The sequence below is a fragment of the Sus scrofa genome, chromosome 3 (assembly GCF_054392235.1).
Source record: "Sus scrofa isolate SSC_HxYL_T2T_F1_AM1 chromosome 3, Sscrofa_HxYL_maternal_Yorkshire_Landrace_v2.0, whole genome shotgun sequence".
In the NCBI taxonomy this organism is placed as follows: domain Eukaryota; kingdom Metazoa; phylum Chordata; class Mammalia; order Artiodactyla; family Suidae; genus Sus; species Sus scrofa.
Window position 1 is genome coordinate 124,820,339 of NC_139385.1, and position 24,833 is coordinate 124,845,171.

The window sequence follows — 24,833 nt, forward strand, 5'->3', positions numbered from 1 at the left end:
TGGCCCTGAGCAGGGCAGGCCTAGGATGGGGCAGGGAGCTACCGGGAGCTTCACCCCATTCTTCCTGAGCATCTAAAAGTTTAATTTAGAAACTTCCGACTTGAATGATATCCCAAAGAGCCTATGGAAGATGCCAAAGGCACAGGCTCATCTCAAGTGCAGTTACCTGGGGCGGCTCCAGCCTGAGCCCCTGCTCTGGGCCCGGTGCCCTTCCAGGGACGGCTGTGAGTGTCTGCTAGGGAAGCGGACTCTCAGTAGTTCTTCCTGCAAAGTCACAGGGATTTATGCCAACAGGCCCTGAAGGAAACCAGGCCTGCTGCTTCAACTGTGAGCAGCCTGGGACACAGGGGAAGCCACTGGCCCTTGTGGCCCAGCACACAAGTCTAACAGAAAAGCTCCCTGCTGGAAGGCGATGCTCTGAGAAAGTGTGAACACACAGAGGAGGCGGGGCTCCAGAGCTGCTCTGGGTCTGGAGTGACACCAAAGCTGTTCAGGGCTTCAATGGGACTTAGGCATACGGAGCCCCGTGACCTGGAGCCTGGGCGTGGGCTCAGACCCTATCCAGGGCCCTCAGCCTTCCCCGAACTTTGCAATGAGCCTCTGCACTGAGCATTTCCCAAACTTACTGGGCCATGGAATAGTTTTTATAACCCAGCAGGAGCCTGGGAGTTACAAATTGCGAGTTTCATCATATGAACTCTTATAGGCGTTTCATTCTTAAAGGTAGATTATTACATAATAAAAATTACGCAAAGGCGCTTTCTTTTTCTTACATAATACCGCCTGGAAGGAAAAAAAAAAAATCATTGGCATCACTTTTTTGGTTGGTTTTGTGAAACCCCCACCACTCTCTCACCTAGCTCAACACAGTTTATACAACTCTGCACGAAAGTCATTAGGCCATGTCTTCTTGTGACCTGAAAAAACTTAAATCTGAGCTGACTTTACAGGCAAAAAGATATGTTATGATACTAACCTGTCACCGACTTTAATTGAGTCTTTTCCTTGTGCCTGCAGTTGACTATCAGCCAAGTTTATTTCCTCCTGTGGAAAAACGTGGGCTCCTGCTCTTTGCTGATGTTCTTAGGGGACGGAGGACTGCAGGGACCAGCAAGGCAACACGGATCACAGAGCAGCCCCTCCTTCGCGTCTGGGGGCTTCGAGTTCCTCATGCCGCTTAGGAGTTCCTGGCAGGGCTGTTGGTGAACTTACAGAACCAACGACAGGCTCCTGCCTCTCGCAGGGCAGCGTCTGCAGCCCTCCTTATTATCATTATCTGCTTGCAGCACATTATGCTCGTGATGATTTTAATACCGGCGACGCTGCTGTTAATTATCACGGGGTTTAGACCCAATACATAGCCGTCCCTGATTGCCATACACGGAATATAGTTTCATATGAAAAAACTGTAGGAGTTCCCATTGCGGCTGAGTGGTAATGAACCCAACTAACATCCGTGAGAGCTCAGGTTTGATCCCTGGCCTTAATCAGTGGGTTAAGGACCCGGTGTTGCCATGAGCTGTGGTGTAGGTTGCCACAGACTTGGCTTGGATCCCGGGTTGCTGTGGCTGTGGTGTAGACCGGCAGCTACAGCTTCAATTCGACCCCTAGCCTGGGAATTTCCATATGTGCTTGGGTGCGGCCCTAAAAAGACAAACAAACAAAAAATGGTGATGGATTGTGTGAAATGTGTGCTTATTATTCAATTCTCCAAAGACATTTTGGAACGTTGTACTCCAGGTTCTCCAGACTAATGGCAAAACATCACTTGGTTTTGGTGAAAAACGTATCAAGATGATGACCTAACCTGTATCAAGATTTACCTAACCTGCCACACAGGCCCTTTTGGTGATCTGGGCCCTGTGGGTGTTGATCACACTCCCTTCCCCTTTTCCCGGGGCAGCAGGAGCAAGGGAGCTGCTTCTGGAGCCATCTCCAGCCCCAGGCGGAAGCCGGAAGCCAGAAGCCATCGCTGCCCCAGCGGAATGGAAACCCAGAGCCGCCTCTCCCTCTGGTCTTCTTAGCTGATTGCAGAGACCTCACTGGGCTTATTACCCTTCTCAAGCCTGGGGGCCGGGAGGGGGGCTGGAGGGGGAGCCTGGATTCCACTCAGAACTCAATCCCACCCTCCTAATTACCCTTTTCTCCCCTGCCGCTCCCTCTTTTATATTATTTTTGTAGCTTGCTTGCTTACACAAAAGACTGTAAATTCCTTGAGGACAGGAACTGTATCTTTACTTTAATGCTTTGCACAATGCAAGTTCAAAATACGCAAAAACCAAGTTCAGCGATGGACTAATGGATTGTCAGAAAGTAGTACATACCTACAATAGCACATAATTCAGCCTTCAAAAAAAGGAAATCCTGCCACTTGCAGCAACGAAAGGGGACGTGCAGGATGATACACCAAACGAAATAAGCCAGATACAGAAAGACAAATAAATACTGCATGATCTCACTTACACGCCCAACTCATAGAAGCAGAGAGGAGAATTTGTGGCCAGGGGCCGCCTGGGGCTGCAGGTGGGAAGACGGGGAGATACTGGCCAAAGTGAACAAGGGTTCAGTTATGCAAGATGTTCTGGAATATAGTACACAACAGAGGGCTTACGATTAATGATACTGTACTGGATATTTAAAAACTTGCTAAGACGGGAGATCCTATGTTAAAGGCCTTTACCACAAAAGGAAAAACAGCAACCAAAAAAAACCATGAGATTCCATTATTTCACTGTTTGAGGCCAACAGTGTGTACTTGTATCATATAAATGACCATAGAATCAAAAATCACTTCAGAAAGCTTCACAATAGCCATTTTCATGAGAAGTGTAATGCAAACAGCCCACAGAGGCAGGGCTGCTGTTCTAACCGACTTCTGCTGCTCCTTGTCAGTAACTCTCAGTTCTGTGACATTAATGTGAGAAAGGCCTAGAAAAATCCTCAAGACTGGAAAAATAATTGCAGTCTAATAGGGTTGGGGTTTTGCAGGGGGTGGGGGGGTGCACGTTTGGAAGTTCCCAGGCCAGGGATCAAACCCACGCCACAACAGTGACCCAGGACCGCTGCAGTGACAATGCTGGAAGCTCAACCGGATGCACAAGAGAATTCCTAATAGGCGTTTGGGGTTTCTATTAAGTTATTTGTTGGTTTGTTTCAGTTTATGGTCCTGCCTGTGGCATATGGAAGTTCTCAGGCCAGGGGTTGAATCTGATCCACAGCTGCAACCCTAGCTACAACACTGGCAACACCAGATCCTTCAACCCATTGTGTTGGGCCAGGGATTAAACCCACCCACACCTCCATAGCGACCTGAGCTGCTCCTTAACCTACTGCGCCACACAGGAACTCCCTCATAGGGTTTTTAATTTAACCTTGTTATATAAAGATACAAGAGGCGTGAGGAACTGAAATTCTATCAAAGGCTATGTGGAAATTTAATTTAACATGTTTTTCTAGATGCAGACTGAAATGAATAGACCATGCTTGAATATTAAGATACAATTAACATCTAAATGTAATTAGGCATTTTTTTTAACCAGTGTTGAAACACAGATTCCTAGGTTTGGAAAGAACTTTAGAAACCAGAAAATCTAACCTCCTTCCCACTGCAGGGTTCCTGCTTCTGCCCTGAAGACAGATAGAGTCATTCAGCATCTGAATACTTCCTGAGATAAAGAATTCTTTGTTTTGTGGGATAACCTTTTTCTTTCTTTCTTTTTTTTTTTTAGAGCCGCACCTGTGGCATAAGGAGGTTCCCAGGCTGGAGTTCAAACCAGAGCCACAGCTGCCAGCCTACACCGTGGCCACAGCAACGCCGGATCCTTAACCCACTGAGCGAGGTGCCAGGGATCGAACCTGCGTCCTCATGGATACTAGTCAGGTTCGTCGCCGCTGAGCCACAACAGGAACTCCAGGATGGCCCTTCCCTATATTAGATAGTTCTAACTAGGAAGACGTTTCTTGCTGAGGGTGAGTCAGAATCTGCCTCACTGCTCTGTTCAACCATCAGTCAAGGCGTTGTTTGGAATATTGGAAAGGAGACAGGCTCAACAGAAGCACACACAACTGGATTTCAATGCAGGGCTTACCATTTCCCAGAGAAGTAATTTATCTTTGAGCCCCTGCTTCCTGGCATATAAAATGCCGTTAGTGGTTTCTCCCCTTCACGTTACTGTGAGGGTTGGCGATATTGTGTTAAGTGCCAGGAATATGATAGACACACATTAGATGGTGGCTGCCCTAGCCCTGGCCCTGTGACACAACTACCTCGCCCCTAGGGATGTTCTCCCTTTGCCCAACGAAAATGCACCACTCTCTCACCGACCGTCACATACCATGGTTTCCAGACCCCTTCAGCATCTTGGCAGTTTCCCATTGGTTTATTAAAGAAAAGCGTTCCTCCGCGTGTACCTGGTACATGAGCTCCTTCAGATATGATCATTTAAAAGAGAGCCGGTAATGAGTAAGCATTGACTGGGGGGACCAGCTCGAGAATAGGACAGGTGGCTGCTACGGCTGAGACATCCATCCGCAGGAGCTCTCCGCCGCCCAGCCGCCCGGACGCTCTGGCGGAGGAACAAGTCCCACCTGCACGTCCTGCTCCAGCTTGATCTTGATCACGTTGTACTCTTCGCAGTCCCAGATCCTCTGCCTGTTGAGCTGCTGCTCGTAGTCCTCCACTTTCTTGATGCGGCTCATGAGATACTCCAGCTGAAGAAGGCACAGGGACCCAAGGGCAAGGTCAGGTCCCGCCCCTGCCCCGACTCAACCCTTTAGGCGGCCTGACGGTGACACTGTGGGCGGAGTCTGTCGGCCCTCGGAACCCCTGCGCCCCAAGGCTCAGAACTCCCAGGCCATGGCTGGCATTGCTTAAAGGGATCCTGACTCCAGAAGTTCTAAGAGGAATGCAGATCCTGCAGTCAGACATGTGTATGTCTTTAAGAAAAAAAAAAAGAAAAAGAAAGGCAGGATTTTGGTCATATTACTCCTTTGTTCTTTACGTCTCTGAAATAAAGTGAGGACCCCCACACCCTTTAAAATATGTCTTAAAACAGCGCCTTAGCCCACAAATACCCATGGCTGGGGGAGAAGCCCAGGAAATAAACGAGAAGGTGGCAGAACCGTGGAAACTACATCAGGCTGCATGGGTCCCATGCAGGGAGGCGCAGTCAGTGAGGTCCACCAGCGCGATCCTCCCCAAGAAAAGGAAAGACTCGCAAATTCTCTTTCTTTCTTTCTTTCTTTCTTTCTTTCTTTCTTTCTTTCTTTCTTTCTTTCTTCCTTTCTTCTTCTTCAGGCTGTACCTGCGGCATATGGGAGTTCCCAGGCTAGGGGTTGAATCTGAGCTGCTGCCGAGGCCTACACCACAGCCATGGCAACAACAGATCCCAGCTGCATCTGTGACCTACACCGCAGCCTGGGTGTAAGTCTGGACCCTTAACCCACCCAGCAAGGCCAGGGATTGAACCCACATCCTCAGGGTCAGATCCTTAACGGGCTGAGCCACGATGGGAACTCTGAAACTAGCAAATTCTGCCACGGGAGGAGTCACCCCCAGACTCCCTGGCTCACCCTTGACACTCCGCCCCTCCCCCATCGGCCACCCCCTGACCTCCTTGGCGTTGTGCGCCTGCAGGGCCCGCTCCCATTTCTTCTTATTGCTCGTCAGCAGCTCGTGTCGCTCCACCTCAAACGCTTTCTGCAACCGAGAGAGAAAAAGGCTCTTGAGTGTGTTGATGATTCAGGCCCCACGACACCGAAGATATCTCAGACGACAGCACCTGTGCCACACTGCCACCCACAGAGGGCCAAATGCATATGCAGGCTTGCCAAGTGTCACGCCACCCAAGGGCTGTGGAAAGAGCTTCATGGAAATAAAGGGTTATGCAGTCGATGCATCACGCAGATGACAAGAGGAAGTGTGCCAGCTGCCCTGTGGGGAGCCACTAAGTGATAAGCAAGGCAGGGAGTTGGGGCAAGGCCGGGGCAAACCCTGGCGTGTATTCAGTCGTGACTCGTGACTCGGGTTGGGACACGGCTATGGCTGGGGTTCCCATGAAGCAAAGGCAGCGGGGAGCTCACAGACCAGGGGGTGGGGCAGGCCTAGAAGTGTAGAAATGAGTCTGTAATAATCTAGAGAGAGGCCCCCACCTCGGAGATCCCTTCCACTTTGGAAAGGCCAATCTGGATCTCAATTCTTAACATTTTGGGGGTTTTTTGGTTGGCTGTTTGGTTTTTTTTTGTTTTTGTTTTTGTTTTGTCTTTTTAGGGCTGCACCCGTGGCGTATGGAGGTTCCCAGGCTAGGGGTCGAATCAGAGCTGCAGCTGCGGGCCTATGCTACAGCTCATGGCAACGCCAGATCCTTAAGCCACTGAGCGAGGCCAGGGATCGAACCTGAAACCTCATGGTTCCTAGTCGGGTTCATTTCTGCTGTGCCACCATTGGGAACTGCAATTTCATTCAAAGTACAGCTTCCTGGATTCTGTCTGGCACGCCCCTTTCCCATCCCCCTGGCCTTGGCCATCAGAGATAAGTCACATGACTGGCTCCCCAAATGCCTGGTGCTTCTGGAGCACCAATCTCCCTCCTCCCCTCCTCTTAGCCTGTTTTCTTTTCTTTCCAAGCACTTATCACCACCTGCCACATGGTGTACTTAGCAATTCATCTGTCTGTGGTCTAGCTGTCTCCTGCAGGAACACAGGCCCCATCCAGGACTTTGTCTGAAGCTGTATCCCCGGCCCCTGGCCTCAGTGCCTGCCATACAGTAGACATTTGATGCAGGAGGGGATGAACGAGTAACTAAAAGAACAAAACCTTAGAGCAGAGGCAGAAACCAGAGGACCGAGACGTCTAGGGCCCTCCCGGGCAGTTAGGACAGAGCCAGCCTCCTCCCGGGGACCTTCCAAGGGCAGAGGGCAGCTCTCTCACACGCTGTCACCTCGATGTGATGAAGCTCCTGGCGAAAGGTTTTCATTACATTCTTCACCTGCTCCTCCATCCTCTCCAGGAGCAGGCAGATGTCATCTGCCTGTTTCTTCAAATCCTTCACGTACTGGTCATCTTTCATCTTTAATTCCTAGAGAAGAGCACGTCAAAGGTTTGGTCACTCACTGAGACGGAAGGAAGAGGCTGCCAGGAGCAACCCACTGGGACCCACCCGAGCACGAGGAATTAGAGCTGCGCACAGGGAAAGTGGCTCCGAAGAGGCTGGCAAGGCCCGGAAGAAGCATGGGCCTTTGGAGCTAAGCCTCCACGAGCAGCACAGGATCAAACCCCTCGATTATAACTTGCTGCAAATTTCCCTGCAGCCTCCAGGCAAGTCTAGGGCGTCCCAGCCAAGTGACGAATGTTCACGTTCCAACATGAGAAAACATCTCCTACGGATTACGTTCTATTCCTTGACTAAACACAGAAAATCTAAAACTGCATTGACTACGACAGGTCATCTCTCTATTAGGTAGCCAATAATTATTATTATTATTATTATTATTTGTCTTTTGGGGGCCGCATCCGTAGCATATGGAAGTTCCCGGGCTAGGGGTCACATTGGAGCTACGGCTGCCGGCCTACACCACAGCCACCCAGCAACATCAAATCCGAGCTGAATCTTCGACCTACACCACAGTTCACGGCAATGCCAGATCCTTAACCCACTGAGCAAGGCCAGGGATCGAGCCTGCAACATCATGGATATTAGCCAGGTTCTTAACCTGCCAAGCCACAACGGGAACTTCAGGTAGCCAGTAATTCTAAAATGATTACAAAGCTTTTTTTTTTTCTAGTTAAAAGTGTACGGCCTGAGGAATTCCCACTGTGGCACAGTGCGTTAAGGATCTGACTGCAGCAGCTCAGGTCAGGGCAGAGGCGAGGGTTCAAACCCCGGCCCAGGGCAGCCGGTTAAAGGATCCAGGGTTATCAGAGCTTCGGTGCAGGTTGCAGCTGTGGCTCGGATTCAGTCCCTGGCCTGAGAACTTCCGTATGCCATGGATGTAGACATATTTTTTTAAAAAGGGGAGGGGGGTATCGCCTGAGCCATACCACATTCTGGATGATGAAGTAAGGCCCCCTTCCCCATTCAGGAAAAGCAAGTGTCCCCCCAGCCCCATCCCCTGCGGCCGGACTGAGGGCGGGTTCTTGCCTGCTGTAACTCGCTGATCAGCTTGTTCTTATCCTCTATCAGCCCAGCGCAGTGCACCTGCTGGGTGTTGAGTATTTCCCACAGTTCCTGGGGGATTCTCTTCTGTTTGCCCTCTTCCCACTTGACAGTAATCTCATCAAATTTGTCCTGGCTGGTCTTGACCTCATTCTCCAGCTTTTCCAGTCTGCAAATACAAACAGCCCAGCTCCAGATGCTGTTTTCAAGACAGCAGGCTGGTTCTCTAGGGTCCAGAAAACAGGCCCGAGTACCAAGCACCGCCTGCCTCCAGGTATACCCACTGCAAATGAGACCGGCGTGAGGAGGCTTCCTTTAGTTTAATGCTTGACTATTAGTACCTGAGACCAAGTAAACAAAGGGACCCATAAAAACAGCCCAACAGAAGTTCCCGCTGCAGCGCCATGGGATCCGCGGCTTTCTCTGCGGTGCCGGGACACAGGTTCAATCCCCGCCTGGCACAGTGGGTTAAAGGATCCAGCGTTGCAGTTGTAGGTCCCAAGTGTGGATCAGATCTGATCCCTGGCCTGGGAACTCCATATGCCGTGGCGAGATCGACATTAAGGCTGTACACACACACACATCACGAGCCAATTTGTCCCATACTTCTGAGCAAGATGGTGACACACAGGAGTTAACCACTTGGTCACGGGTCTCACAGCTTGTGTTCAAATCCTGATGATGCTACCGACTCTCAACTTCAGGCAAACTGCTTAACTGCTACAGGCCCCGTTTCTCTCACCTGTAGGACAGAGAGGATGGAAGTGTCCACCCTTCCTCTGGCTGTGGTCGGGATGAAATAAGATGATTCCCAGCACAGCCGTCTCTTGACAAAGGGCATTCATTATTTCTTACTGTCAACACAGACCTCGAGTGCCTGGCCAGCTCTCTCCCAAAACATCCATACATGGCCAGCGGAACTTACAAAATGGAAAACTCCATCATTAGCAATGGGACATAGGAACAGTCCTCCAGAATCCCAGGAATCCCAAAGAAATCATGTAATGGGGTACACTGAGGGCGGGGCTGGAGGAAAGGCGGCATCGGGGCTGAGACGGGAGGCCCTTTCTGAGCACAGGTGCTGTAGGACCGATGCCTCCACGCTCTCCTAACTTTGATGGCCTGTCCTTCCAGCAGAGACTCCAAACAAGAGTGCAGCCCCGGAAGGACAAGAATCAGGACTTAATTATCTCATGATTCCCTTCTCTCCTTCCCACCAGCCAAGCAAGGACACCCAGGACAGCTTATAATGCAGTTCATTTTTTTCTCCAAAAAATGAGAAACAGGAGTTCCCATCATGGCTCAGCAGAAATGAATCCAACTAGCATCCATGAGGACGCAAATTTGATTCCTGGCCTTGCTCAGTGGGTTAATGATCCGGCATTGCCACGAGCTGTGGTGTCGGTCACAGACACAGCTTGGATCTGATGTGGCTGTGGCTGTGGCTGTGGTGTAGGCCAGCAGCTGTGGCTCTGATTTGACCCCAGTCTGGGAACCTCCATATGCCACGGGTGCAGCCCTAAACAGACAACAACAACAAAAAGACAGAGAGAGAGAAAGAGCCATCAGGTCATCTTTCCCGAACCCATGTTTATGTTGTAATTCTGCCACTCACGTCCTTCAGTTTTCCCGCCTCGGCTGCAGGAGGAGCCGAACTCCTGGGCAGGGCACTCAGGGCCTTTCAGCAGCTGCCCCTGCTGGGGATGGGCCAGTTCAGTTCCTGGTACAGCCCAGGGCAGGTGGTGGGAAGTTTGGGGAGTAAACTGGTAAAGTGGCTAAGGGGGGTGGTGGGGAGCTACCTATGTTGAACCACTAAAAATATTGTTGTGACACCATCGTGCTGTGTTTGCACCTGCTGAGAGGAGGTTGCTCTCCTAACTGGACTATAGGTAAGAAATTAATTAAAGAACCAGCTCGAGGAAGAGTTTACATGAGGACCTCTGTTCCTGCGGCTCGCAAACCAGGGAAGTTGCATCCTAAGCAGCTTGGAAAAGCTGAGCCCTGGGAGGGAGCCCGCCTGCCGAGGCCTGGAGCTGAGGGCGGGCTGCGGCGTCCCACGTCCCCCTGACCCTCTGGCCTTCCAGGCACGGAGTCCTTACCAGTCCCCAACAGGCAGCGACATCTGCGCACAACATCTATGGGTCTGGTCATTCCAGCAAATGTAAACCCAGGACGGTCTACTCTGCCTTCTTAGCCTCATCTTCTTCTTCTTTTTTTTTTTTTTTTGGTCTTTTTGTCTTTTTAGGGCCGCACCCCTCGGCACATGGAGGTTCCCAGGCTAGGGGTCGAATCAGAGCTGTAGCTGCCGGCCTATGTCAGAGCCACAGCCACGCCAGATCAGAGCTGCATCTGCGACCTACACCACAGCTCACGGCAACACCGGATCTTTAACCCACTGAGCAAGGCCAGGGATTGAACCCGCAACCTCATGGTTCCTAGTCGGATTTGCTTCCGCTGCACCACGATGGGAACTCCAGCCTCATCTCTTTTCTTCCATGACCCGCTATCATGCCAATTCCAAACACCATGCCATTTCGTGCCTCTGCACGAACGCTTCCCTTTGCCTAAAATGCACAGTCCTTGTCTCCTCAAACCCCTCCTCAGCTCTTCCGGCCCAGCCCTAACATCATTTTGCCTAGAAAGCTTTCTCTCTTCTCTCCAGAGAGACTCAAAGGCCTCCTCTTAGGTGTTTCTACAACTCTTGTACATATTTTTATTTCAGCACAAGTCAGGGTTGGGCGTTTGCACATCCATCTCGACTGTGGACAGAACAGAGGCTGTGGTCACGCCTCTCTGTCCCCGTGGGGCTTGGTGCACCTGAGGAACGTACGGCTTGAGGCAGGAGGAGGAAAGCAGTGAGGGAGGGAGAGAGGGAGGGTTCCTAAGGGGCCAGAGAGGATTCTACCAGACCAGGTTTGACAAAGCCACTCTCAAAGACTGGGGAGAATCTGCAGACCCAGACGGGAGACACCTCACAGCCCCCAGGCTGCAGGGCTGGACATTCCTCACCTCTGGCGCTTTATCTCCTCTTCCTCGACTCTCCTGTGGATCTCTCTGATATCTGCAGCTACCTGGATGTTTGTCACCAACTCAGTGCCGCAGAGCAGCAGTTTAGCCAATTTCTGGAAATAAACATGAACGCATAAAGTTAGAAACAGGTGCGCCACTGTCTGTAGCTGTTCTGTCCAACCAAGGATAGAACCGGGGCATAGACCTAACCAAGAATAGAACCAAGGCATCAAAAGCTACCTGAAGACTTTTAAGAGTAGCATCTACCTAGCAACCTATTTCCATCAGGACACTTGTGATGTGACGTCACCGCTTACAATTTAACAGCACTCTGCACATCTAGACGGTCTTTAGTTTATTCCCCTTAGAGGAGGGACCAGCCCCCTAGCATGCGGGATGCCCTCTGGGCACATCTCAACATTTCCCCAGAAGGCCTCCGAGTGCCTGACACTGCCAGGCTCCTTTCTAAGAATTTTCGTTGGGGAGACGAGATACATGGTAATAGCTGTCCTCTCCTCCAATGTCCATCTCCCCCTCTTCTTCTAACAACAGAACACCCAGATTTTAGCTGGACATCTGACCTCCCAAATAGCTACCTTTCCCATCCTCCCTTGCAACTAGAATGCAGTCTGATGAATATGGCATGAGCGCAAGTGTGTGTGCCGCTTCTGAACTGTGCCTCAAGGGGAAAAGGGTACCCTCTGCTGCCCCCTTTTTCTCCATCTCCCAGGCTGGCCCGTGGTCCTAAAAAGTACAACATGCATGATGAGCAGATGGAGGCCATCTAAGGGAGGGCAGGAGGAGTTGAGCTTCCCAACCTTAAGGAGCCCCCACATCAGCCCTGGATCAACCGTTTCTGCTCTGAACCACTAAGTGAACCAGAGAAATAAGCTCCGATCTTGTTTAAGCTAATGCTTTGTGGATCTTTTGCTACAAGGGTTCTAACACAGGAGAGAACTGCAGCTGCCTGCACGGCCTTCTCCCTTCACGGCTCAGGAATTTTGCTCTTGGTACGTCCCTTCTAAATTCTCTTTGTAGGAGTTCCCGTCGTGGCGCAGTGGTTAATGAATCCGACTAGGAACCATGAGGTTTCGGCTTCGGTCCCTGCCCTTGCTCAGTGGGTTAACGATCTGGCGTTGCGGTGAGCTGTGGTGCAGGTTGCAGACGCGGCTCGGATCCCGCGTTGCTGTGGCTCTGGCGTAGGCTGGTGGCTATAACTCCGATTCGACCCCTAGCCTGGGAACCTCCACATGCTGCGGGAGCGGCCCAAGAAATAGCAAAAAGACAAAAAAAAAAAAAAAAAAAAAAATCTCTTTGTAAATTTCCGACTCCTGATCCTCACCTCGCTCCTGACATTTTGGGGATGTCCTGATTTCAAGATGATAAATCTTCTCAACAAAAAGTTCAGTTATCCTGGCATTCCCATTATGGCTCAGTGGTAACAAATCTGACTAGTAACCATGAGAATGCAGGTTTGATCCCTGGCCTCGCTCACTGGGTTAAAGGTTCTGCGTTGCTGTGGCTGTGGCATAGGCTGGCAGGTGTACCTCCAATTCAGCCCCTAGCCTGGGAACTTCCATATGCTGTGGGTGTGGCCCTAAAAAGACACACACACACACACACACACACACAAAGTTCAGGTATCCTTAGGTTATGCCAGAGTGTTTCCAAGCCTGTTTTTTTTTGGGGGGGGGGTTGTTTTTTTTCCCAATCTAGTCTAATTTTTTCAGAAGTACAGGAAACTTTTAAAATTTGTTCTCCTTAGGTGTTTCTTTTTTTTTTTGTTTTGGCCACACCTGCAGGATGTGGAAGCTCCTGGGCCAGGGATCAAACCTGCATCACAGCATCAACCCAAAGCCGCTACAGTGACAATGCCAGATCCTTAACCCCATGAGCCACAAGATAACTCCGCCCAAGTCTGTATTGGAATTTACAAATTTTCCAACTCTCCAATCGTTTCTGAACTAGGAGCCTATAAACAGCCCTGTACCAGGAGTCACTGAAATGATCAGAGTCTCTATTTCATCTCATCTTCCATGGAAATTTTGAACTGCAGTTTTAATGAATGCAGAACTCAACCTCAACCCAGATATCCAGGGTACCCCAGACTTTTTTAAAATAGCTACAGCTTTATCACTTTTACCAAATGGTTTTACATGCATAAAGAGGTAATGGCTTTCCTATAGTTTTGAGCAACTTTCTATTTTCTATTCAGGCAGCACAAACACCAGAAATTTCTGAATCAGGAGTTTCCCGTTGTGGCTCAGCAGAAACGAATCTGACTAGTATCCATGAGGATGCGGGTTCGATCCCTGGCCTCGCTCAGTGGGTTAAGGATCCAGCATTGCCCTGAACTGTGGTGTAAGTTACAGACATGGCTCAGATCTGGTGTTGCTGTGGCTGTGGCTTAGGCTGGCAGCTGTAGCTCCAATTTGACCCCTCACCTAGAAACCTCCATATGCGGCGGGTGCAGCCCTAAAAAAAAAAAAAGGACAAAACAAGAAATTTCTGAATCAAGACCAAAGCAAAATTGAAAATGTTATAGTCACCAAAAGATGACCAGACACACCCCTGATGTTTTTTTAGACCCAAGGCAAGAATTTAAAAGAAGGTTCACATACCAATATCTAAATATTTTTAAGTTATCATTTGGTATAATCATCTGTTAAATAAAATATGTTCTATCTTCCTAGCTTGACACTTTCCTACCAATTCAGAAGTTCCAGTTTGAATTCAGACTACATCTCAGAGCCTCACTTGGAACTTGGTGGTTGAGGGAGAGCCAGGCTCTGCCTCCCACCCTGGAGCCCACCTCATCCTCTGCACACCCCCAGGTCTGTCCTGCACCATGAAAATGACAGAGTAGGGATTTCAAAGACCACACATCTGGGCTCAAGCTAACCCCCCTGGCCATCTACGAGGCCTTGTCTGCCCTGACGGACCCTGAGAAGAAGCCTATGCAGGCCTCGAAAGAGTGCTCAGAACCATCTGGGCAGGGAATCTGGAGTCTACCCAGAGCCCACCTGATCTAAAGATGACAGGTGGGCTCTGGGTAGCCTCGAGGCAAGTCCACTTGAGACGTGCATCCAGAGGAGGCCCAGAACTGGACGCAGGGCCCTCATCATTGCCACTTTTATTCATACGCTAGAGGGCCTATCTGGTGCAATAAAGCAAGAAAAAAAATTAAAGGTATCAAAATTGAACAGGAAAAGACAAAACTCATTTTCAGATGATATGATTAGGTATGTTAAAAAGAAAAAAAAAAAGAACTACCAAGTAAACCATTCGAATCAACAAGTGAATTTGACAAGGTTGCTGAAAATCAGCTCAATATATAAAAACCAGTGCTTTCACATATCAGCACTGAACAATTATAGCCTTGACCAAAGAGTATAAAATTTTGCTAAATGAAATTAAAGAATACTTTTTTAAAAGGGAAGGCTATTTTATACTCACAAATTGTAAATCTCTGTAATGGTAAGATATAATTCTTTCCCAAATTGATCTATATGTAGATTCAATCTAATCTTGATTAAAATCCCAGCAGGTTTTTTGATGGCAATTGACAAGCTGATTCTAAAATTTATGTGGAAGTGCAAAGGGTCAAGAATAGCCAAGACAATCTTGAAGAGCTACAAAGCTGGAGGACTTATCCTACCAAATATCAAGCCCTATCACATGGCTGCAGCAATTAACATAGTGTGGAACTTGGCATAAGACAAGCTAGCTAAGTGACCAAGGGAAAAGAATAGAGAATCTAGAAACAACCATACATGTATGAGCATCTGATTTGCAACAAAGGTGCACTGCACTGCAGGGGCAAAAGGATGACCTCAAGTGAATGGCGCTGAGTTAATTAAAGATCCTTTTAGAAAACAATGACCCTTGAGCCACACTTTCACATCACACACAAAAATTCCAGATAGATTATAGACCAAAATGCAAACAGTAGAACCATGAAGTGTCTAGAAGGAAACAGAAGTCTATCTTAGAGCAGACCAAAAGTAAACTTAGGAGTTTGTAGACCAAAAGTAATCAGGAAACAAAAAGAATTGCCATTTGAAAAAAATGATTGCTAAGGTGCAGGGCCAAGGGCAGGGGGCCCTCCTGCCCAGGTCTTAGGGCAGAGCTGGTATTTAATACCATGACATTGAGAAAGGAAACATTTTCTTTTCTTTTTTTTTTTTTTTTTGTCTTTTTGCTATTTCTTTGGGCCACTCCCGCGGCATATGGAGGTTCCCAGGCTAGGGGTCGAATCGGAGCTGTAGCTGACGGCCTATGTCAGAGCCACAGCAACGTAGGATTCAAGCCTCATCCTCGCCCTACACCACAGCTCACGGCAACGTCAGATCCTTTACCCCCTGAGCAAGGGCAGGGATCGAACCCGCAACCTCACGGTTCCTAGTCGGATTCGGATTTTTAACCGGTTTTAAAGTCTGAGAAGGTGGCCTGAGGAGGGGAGGGAGGGAGGGGCTTGGCTTTGCAGGAGATCAAAGGCCCGGGACCCAGTAACTCCCCAGCTCCTACCAGTCTGCTTTCTTCTTTCTGTTTGTAGCTCTTGCTTTGATCTTCCTCGGCCTCCTTCTTCCCATCTAAATATTCCCCCAGGGCTTCCCTGTAATGGAAACAAAGTAAAGGAAGTGACATTAGTTCGAGGACTTCAATTCTCTATTTTAAAATTCCACGGTACATCCCAGCATATATAAAAATATTTTCCATCTGGATAAAAATGTGACTACTAAAAAACACAGTCTTAAAAAACAAACATTAAACATAGGAGAGAACACCTATTAAAATAAGATCAAAATTAGAAGAAAAAAAAAAAAGATTGAAAGATTTGACTTCCTAAAATATAAACCTTTTCTCACTGAAAGTCAAGGGATAAACTGCTAAAAGATATATTTGACAGAATTTTGCTAAAAAATAGAATGAGCTCCTTCAAATCAATACTAAAAAAAAAAGAAAAAGAAAAAGAAAAGAAAAAGAAAAGGCAAAATGCCAAATAGGAAAGTTGGCAATGGATGCCAATGGGGTGGGAACGCGAAGGGTCACGACCTGTCCAAAAGGCAACTTGGCAAAACTTATCAAAAACCTACAAGGGCCTCTCCTCCAACCCAGCCTTCAGGAATTTTCTACAGAAAGCTTTCACAAGGGCACAAAGACCTGGACGCAAGGACGGTTACTGCAGCCCGGACTCCACTAGGAGGAACATGGGACCATTTGCCGACGTATTCACAGCTGCCCGTTTAAATATCTTACCAGGCAACAACACAAGAAAATATTTTGCAGGCTATAAAAAGAATCAGTCATTCTTTCTGATATCTAGCAGCACGGAAAGATCTCCACAATATGTCAGTAAAAAGAGCCAGCTGTGGAACAGTATGTAAAGCATAATATAAATTTTCTTCTTAAAATAGGCTTATATACACCTAGGAAAACATTTTTGGAAAGATTTAGGACCGATGGAAGACAGTGATTAAGGAAAGCGAACTTTACTGAAGACTTATATTTTCTATTTTTCTATGGCATGGATTTTAAAAATACCCCTGTGTGTGTGAGTGTGTGCGTGAATCAGAAAATCAGAACAAAGAGGAGGGGGGAAAGATAAGGTCCCAGAGGCTGGATTTCTTTGGAGGCGGCATCGGAGAGGGACCCCACCAACGCCCACACCACCACCCCACGGAGAGCCGCTCTTCTCTGGCCCGCAGTGGCCACGAGGATTCCCAGTTCTGCCTTGAGAAAAATGAAAGCATCACTTTATCCACCTGCTAACAGGCAGATCCCTTTATCTCACGCGTTCTTGACGTTTTTAAGGGGAGATGGGCTGACTTGCATCTCCCCTCCCTTTGTTCCAAGTTCAGCACAGCTCCACACAGCACGACACCACTTTTGCGATCTGGGATTGAGTCAGCAACCCTCACTCCCAATCTAACGAAGACTTTTTTTTTCTTCTTGTCATTTCATTCGTTTCTCTACTCCTACCAAACCTACTCATTGCCCTTACTAGAAAACAATTTGTTTCATTCTATTCAGGGCTGGGCTTCAGAGGTCACCAGGTTAGTGGTGGTCTTATGACCACGCAAAATGCATTCTTCTGACTCCCTACGCTGACTACCAATTAATTGCCAACCCTGTCTAACGAATCCTTCCACCTACTTCCTGGAGCAAAGACCAGGGCTTTAGAAAGAAAAAGAACGATGCTACACACTCTTCTTATCTGGTTTCACCTTGAATCCCACTGCCGCCTTTTTCTTGTTTCTGCCAGCCTGGCACTGCACTGCCCGGGATGGTGGCCCCTCGCCACACTGATGATTAAACCCTTGCAATGTGGCTGAGCCCTACTGAAACGAGCTACGGGTGTCAAATAGGAACTGGATGGCACCACTTTCAGCAAAAACTGCAAAACATCTCGAGATGATTTATACTGAGTACAGATTAAACTATGCTCATCTAGTGAGTGAAATCACAAAATTTAATTTCGCCTGTTGTGTTTACGTTTTTAACATTTACACAAAAATAATAATTTACATCCTGCATTTCTATCGTTGGGCGCTGACTGAGGATACTCCCCCAAGGTGGAGCCCCAGAATTTTCTCTCCTCGGGTTTGAGCTGAAGCCCTTGTTTGAGAAACTGCTTCCCCCCTACTGCCACCCACGTGGCCTCAGTGGGAGCTGTCACCTTTGTGAACCCTACACTCCCTGACCAGAGGCCTTTCTCAGGATTTAAAAAATGGACACTTAACTGGTTGATCGGCCGGGTTGAGAGCTTTAGGTTGGAAATCATTTTCCTTTAGGATTTTGAGGGCGCTGCTCCTTGTTCTCTGGTGCCCAGGGTTTTTGCAATAACTAGGTGTCGTCCTGTTTCTTAATCCTTTCTTTATGCATGACAGCTGTCCTTGAGGTGGTCGTAGTTGTTTTAACTCTGGAAGCTCATGGGACCCTTCTCTCCGTCCTCTGCGTTCTGAATGTTCTGGGCGGCGGGTCTGGGGGCAGGAGTGGGGTCTACTGTTGGCCATGGTGCTGACCATCTTCAGCCAGGCGGTGTCTCTCTGTCAGGGAACTCATGGTCTTCAGTTCTGAGGAATGTTCTCGAATTCTTTCAGTGATCATGTCCTCCCCCTCTGCTTATTCTGGCTCTTCTTTCTGGATCTAGGAAATGAGATACTAGATCTCTTAGGCTAGGCCTTTAAATTTTTTTTTTTTTTTTTTTTTTCCGCTTTTCAGGGCCGCACTCACAGTTCCCAGGCTAGGGGTCGAATTGGAAGCTACAGCTGCCAGCCTACGCCAGAGCCACAGCAACACAGGATCTGAGCCACATCTGAGACCTACACCACAGCTCATGGCAACGTCGGATCCTCAACCCACTGAGCGAGGCCAGGGATCGAACCCACAACCTCATGGTTCCTAGTCGGATTCATTAACCACTGAGCCACGACAGGAATGCCTAGGCCTCTAATTTAAAGAAAAATCTTTTTCTCTACTAGTTTCTATCTTTTTTCCTTTTTGCTCTATCTCCCAGCCAATTCTATCAACTTTACTTCCAACCCGTCTACTATTTCCCATTTCAATCATATTTTTTATTTCCAAGAGCTCTATTTTTTGTTTTTGGCCGAGCCCATGACATGTGGAAATTCCTGGGCCAAGGATCAAACCCACACCACAGCAGCGACAAAAACTACTGCAGTGACAGTACTGGGTCCTTAAAGCCCTGTGCCACAAGGCAACTCCCAAGAGCTCTATTTTGACTTCCGGGTTATTTTAATAGCATTATCTTCTTGTTTCATGGCTGCAATATCATTTGTTTTTTTCTTTGAGGATCTTTTTTTTTTTTTGCTTTTTAGGGCCACACTCATGGCACATGGAGGTTCCCCAGGCTAGGGGTTGAGGAACTAAAATAGCTACCAGCCTATACCACAGCCACAGCAATGCCAGATCTGAGCCACGTCTGTGACCTATACCATAGCTCACGGCAACGCCAGATCCTTAACCTGCTGAGTGAGGCCAGGGATCGAACCCGAGTCCTCATGGATACTAGTCAGGTTCATTACCCTTGAGCCATGATGGGAACTCCCCCGCTTGCTTTTAGTTCTATGTCCTCGCCTCGTCCAAACCACGGAGCCTTCGTTTTATTTCTTCCAAACCTCTGCTCTACTGGGCAAAGTGGGAGAAAGGTTCTTGACATTTATTAACTCCAATCAACTCTCCTTAGTTAGTTTCCTCTTCACATCTATCCAGGTATACCCGATGCTGCCAGTGTCCTCGTCTCTTGGAGACACACTGCAGAGCAAATCAAGGGGGCTCTCAGCCTCCCTCACTCCTAGTGTAGGTGTGTCCATACGTTTGAATCAATTAAGCCATTTACCATCTGCCCATCTACTTCCCAGCTTCCAAAATGTTGTTGCTCTTGAGTCCTCCTGCGTTGCTTGACTTTGTGGGTTTGCATCTTTTTTTTTTTTTTTTTTTGCTTAATTCCTTTATATGTCGTTTTTTGATAGAGATTCTAGGTAAATGCATGTACTCCATCTTTAACCAGAAGTGACATCTCTCAGGAATTTGAAACTTGAATTGAGATGCCAGAGATTGAGAGTTTGGGGTGCTTTAGCTATTAGTCCTCTTCTTTATATTTCTATGACAGCTGATTCTGTAAACAGCCTCCTCTCTGAAACTCTACCTCCCTGACATACCAAGGCCTGGGCAGTTAGGGCGGTGGCACCTCAGCCCATCAAGGAGCCCAAGGCTAATTTTAAAACAATACAACTGACTAAAAAGTCAGTCTACTTTTTATTAGCACCCTGTGCCAGCAACAAAACCATGTCAGTCATAAAACACTCTTTTCTGAAAAAAATCTTTTGTTAATCTTAGTCCCAGACAATTGCTATAGTTACTGTTGGTTTTGAATTATATATATGTTAGCTTCAAAATGGCTTTCAAGGAATTCCCATCTTGGCTCAGTGATTAACGAATCCGACTAGGAACCATGAGGTTGCGGGTTCAATCCCTGGCCTCACTCAGTGGGTTAAGGATCCGGCGTTGCCATGAGCTGTGGTGTAGTTCTCAGATGCGGTTCAGATCCCACGTTGCTGTGGCTGTGGCATAGGCTGGCAGCTACAGCTCTGATTTGACCCCTAGCCTGGGAACCTCCATATGCTGCAGGAGTGGCCATAGAAAAGGTAAAAAAAAAAGACCAAAAAAAAAAATAGCTTTCAATATACTTTTCTATTTCTTATCCTTGAACAAGGAACTTGAGGAATTATGCAGTTGGTCCCTGATATACACACAGACTCAGCTACATGTATGTTTTTTTGTTTAACTTTATTTTTATTGAAGAATAGTTGATTTACAATGTTGTGTTAGTTTCAGGTGTACAGCAAAGTGATTCATTCATATATATCTATAACTCTGTGTGTGTGTGTGTGTGTGTGTGTGTGTGTGTATACACACATATTCTCTTTTAGATTCCTATCCCTTACAGGTAATTACAAAAGTTGAGTATGGTTCCCTGTGCTTTGCAGTAGGTCCTTGATGTTTATTTCTTTTATATATAATAGTTTGTATCTGCTAATCCCAGATTCCTAATTTATCCCTCCCCCTCCCTTTCCCCCTTGGGAACCCTAAGATTGTTCTATCTGTGAGTCTTATTTATGTTGTATTCAAGTTCATTTGCATACGTGTGTGTGTTTTAAGAGCATATGCACAATGCGTCAGGACTGTCCCTGCTCACTTCAGCACAGGGCACACCCACAACCCCTCACATATGACATCTCCCTACAGATTAGGGATTCGACAAAAACAAGAGCCCAGTTATTAGAAACACGGAGAAAAGGAACTTGAGTTACTTCAATTCTGTCATTCCCTACACAACTCACAGGAGAACTTGTGAAGTCACTCCTTTGGAAACATTTCTTCATGTTTTTCTCTTTTTTTTTCCCCCAAACATATGTGCTCATTCATTGCTTCTTTTGCACTTCGTACTGTAAATTTTATTTTTATTTGTTGCCTAGCGGGGAGGGGAGAGAGAAGGGGATGGGCGGGGCATTTGGGGTTGGTGGATGTAAACTATTGCATTTAGAACAGATGAGTAATGGGGTCTTACCGTACAGCACACAGACCTGTGTGCAGACTCTTGGGTTAGAACAAGATGGAAGATAGTATAAAAAAAAAGAATGTATGTATATGTATGTGTGTGTGTGTATATATATATGGCTGGGTCACTTTGCTGTACAGCAGAAATTGAATATTGCAAATCAACTATACTTTAATAATTTAAAAAGATAAGTTAAAAGTTTATTGGCATGGTTATATAAAAAAAGTTCAATAAAGAAAGATGTTCACATTTGACTGTGTCTAATGCTCAAAGTATTTTATTAGGCTTTGTGCGTTGTATTAGGTATCGTCTTCACATTTCAGCTTTCGTGAAGATACATAAGCCTAGTTTAGTGAGTTCGATGATTATATAAGCTATAAATATGAAATAAATTATGAAAATATTAATCATTAAAAAAAAAGAAAGAAAAATGTTCACTGTCTGCTTTTCTTTTCAGACTGTCGTTATTATCTGTGTTTTCGCAATTAGCTGCTCCGGGCGGTTCGTTGCTAGGGACACCACTGCACCTTAGTCATTCGTTTTTCCACCAGCCTCACTGGCCCATCTCCGTCTCCTTTGTCAGCGCTTCCTCTTCCATCAGCTCCTAAGTGCTGGGCTTCCTTACAGCTCTTTTCTCATCCCTTTCTCTCCTCCCCCCCGCCCCCCAGTGTAATTTAATCCACTCCTCTGGTTTAAAATAGAATCATAACGCTGCTGGCTCTTTGCACTGACATCACGAATCCAGAATTCTCATCTGAGTTTAAGACCCATACTCAGCTGCCTAGTGGACATCTCAATTGTAAAGTCTTGCACAACCTGACTTTGCTTAATATGGACAAAATCAAACTCCTGCCTCACGACTCCCATCGCCAACTCAACCATCTCAATAAAAGGCACGACCTTCTATCTGCCTAGCTGTTTAAGCCAGGCTTGCCTTTTCTGTCTTTCATCAGCATATCCAATCAGTAAATCAGGTCAATTTCGATTCCAAAATATATCCTGAGTATGTCTGTAACCGAGCAGGAGTCTATGCGGCCTTCCCAGAACAGCACCCCACTCCCACCCCGCCCATGTCCTCTGCCTGTCTGTTTTCTGCAGAAAAACTTTAGTCCAAGAATAAAGGTAATCAGAGACGTGAGGAAAACGCAGAAAGAAAGGGACACAGTCAAACAACACCAAATAATAATAGTTTAGCCATGAAACAAAGTCAAGGACCTTTAGTTCCTCCTCAAAGGCTATAGATAATATTCTGAGCCATGTCCCCTGAGCTGTTTTGCAGGTACTGAAACCCCCACCAGGTGGAAGAAGGTAACTGTACGCTGCCCACAAGCACACAGACTCCAGACCAGCTGGACCCAGAAGGCTGATGATGCTGACTCCCCGTTACTTCATCACCAACCAGTCAGAAGAATGCCCACAAGCCGATCACAAACCCCCTCCCTGACTCTGTCTTTAAAAACCTTCCCGGAGTTCCCGTCGTGGCTCAGTGGTTAACGAATCCGACTAGGAACCATGAGGTTGCGGGTTCGGTCCCTGCCCTTGCTCAGTGGGTTAAGGATCTGGCATTGCCATCGGCTGTGGTGTAGGTCGAAGACGAGGCGTGGATCCTACGTTGCTGTGGCTCTGGTGTCGGCTGGCGGCTACAGCTCCGATTCGACCCCTAGCCTGGGAACCTCCATATGCCGTGGGAGCGGCCCAAGAAATGACAAAAAGACAAATAAATAAATAAATAAATAAATACCTTCCCCTGACGGCTTGGCACCTATAATAAATGCTGCACTTTCCTTCACCACAGCCCGGTGTCGGGAGATTGGCTTTACTGCCCACGAGCAAATGGACCCAATTTTGGTTCAGCAACACATCGGCTTTATTTCCAAAACACTGCCACTAACTAGTCCAGACCAACGTCCCCTGGACCAAGGCAACTGCTACTTAACCGGCCTCCTTTCACTTCTGGCTCCTCTGAACCATTCCCCAAAGAACAAGCAGAGTGATCTTAACATGCTTAGAAATTTGAGTTCTCGCAAGAGATTCGTAGCCTGCTGGTAAGAATTATCACCCTGCGGAAGGGCACATGGACACCCCAAAAGTGCCTCAAAAAACAGTACTGCAGACCAGGGGATGGTGGGGATGCGTGTCGTCCTTTGGGATCTCAAGGATGGTGGTGCCTAACAAACCTCCATTTAATTCACTCGCCTGGCCCCTGCACAAACTGGATGAGTCCAAGGCAATGACTGTCAATGACGGCAAGCTCAACGCAAGCGTGGTGCTAGGGCAGATTAGTGTGGACATAGGTATGTAGAATGTGGCCATTGACTGGGCCAAATGCATTATTTTCTACCTCAATCAGGAAAAAGGATCAGGAAGTTCACATTTATGTGGAACAGATAATAAACCCTCACACAGCCTTCTCACTCATGGGGCTGGGTTAAGTCTCCTGATCTCTGTCAAAATATAATCTGAATAGATCAGGACCATCCGGACCTCCTACGGAACATCACGCTGAGCTATTACATCAGGGTTGGCAAACTATGGCCTATGGGCCAAATCTGACCCACCTGTTTTTGTTTGTTTTAGGCATGTGGAAGTTCCCAGACTAGGGGTCGAATCAGGGCTGCAGCTGCCAGCCCACTCCGCAGCAACACCAGATCCGAGCCTCATCTTCAACCTACACTGAAGCTCTCGACAATGCTGGATCCTTTAACCCACTGAGCGAGGCCAGGGATTGAACCCAAATCCTCATGGATACTAGTCAGGTCCTTAACCTGCTGAGCTACAGTGGGAACTCCCTGACCCACCTGTTTCTGTGAGGCTCACAAGTGAAGAATGATTTTTAAATTTTCATATATTTGTTTAAAAAAAGTTCCCTTCGTGGCTCAGCAGTTAACAAACCGGATTGGGATCCATGAGGATGCAGGTTCAATCTCTGGCCTCGCTCAGTGAGTTGGAGATCTGGCGTTGCCGTGAGCTGTGGTGTAGGTCACAGACATAGTTTGGATCCTGTGTGCTGTGGCTGTGGTGTAGGCTGGCAGCTATAGCTCCAGTTGGACCCCTAGACTGGGAACTTGCATATGTATTGGGTGCAGCCCTAAAAAAAAAAAAAAAAAAAAAAAGGAAAAAAAAAAGGAAAAAAATAAAAATAGAAAAAGATCAGGATGAAAAGGCAGAGCACAGAGGATTTTTAGAGCAGTGAAACTATTCTCTACAATACAATCATGGTGGATGCATGTCATATACTTATCAAGATCCATCGACTGTGGCAAATGGAGCACTCGGTGGGGAAGGCCGGTAGCGGGCAGTTATACATGTGGGGAGCTGGGAGTATTAGCACATCTCTTTACTTCCACTCAATTTTTCAGTAAACCTAAAACTGCTCTAAAATATGATGCTTATTAATTTTAGGGAAAAAAGTCTAAATATGAAGGATATTTTGTGACATATGAACATTACATGAAATTCAAATTTCAGTGTCCTTAAGGAAAGTTTTGTCTGATTGCAGCCACACCACGTTGGGGCCCTTGTGTCCAAAGGCCAGAAGACAAGAAGAGAAGCACCACCCTGGCAGGGCAGCTGACCCTGACCAGCAG

The 24,833-nt window shown here is 47.4% G+C and overlaps 1 protein-coding gene across 18 annotated transcripts in view; it reads right to left on the reverse strand.

Moving 5' to 3' along the window:
• DRC1 (dynein regulatory complex subunit 1) overlaps nt 1–24,833 on the reverse strand; it is a 40,488-nt gene that overhangs the window by 14,840 nt on the left and 815 nt on the right. For 5 of the 18 annotated variants that reach the window (XR_014842428.1, XR_014842430.1, XM_021087732.2 and 2 more), the window contains exons 2-8: nt 17,906–18,311; nt 15,690–15,777; nt 11,163–11,275; nt 8,139–8,322; nt 6,939–7,076; nt 5,612–5,698; nt 4,588–4,710 (exon numbers count right to left, since the gene is read on the reverse strand). Coding sequence is in view for 12 of the 18 variants with exons in the window: in XM_021087732.2 (XP_020943391.2) it covers nt 4,588–4,710; nt 5,612–5,698; nt 6,939–7,076; nt 8,139–8,322; nt 11,163–11,275; nt 15,690–15,777; nt 17,906–17,946 (774 nt within the window). In the remaining 6 variants the exon portion in view is untranslated. The other 13 variants (XR_014842427.1, XR_014842429.1, XM_085019828.1 and 10 more) reach the window with 6 other exon arrangements.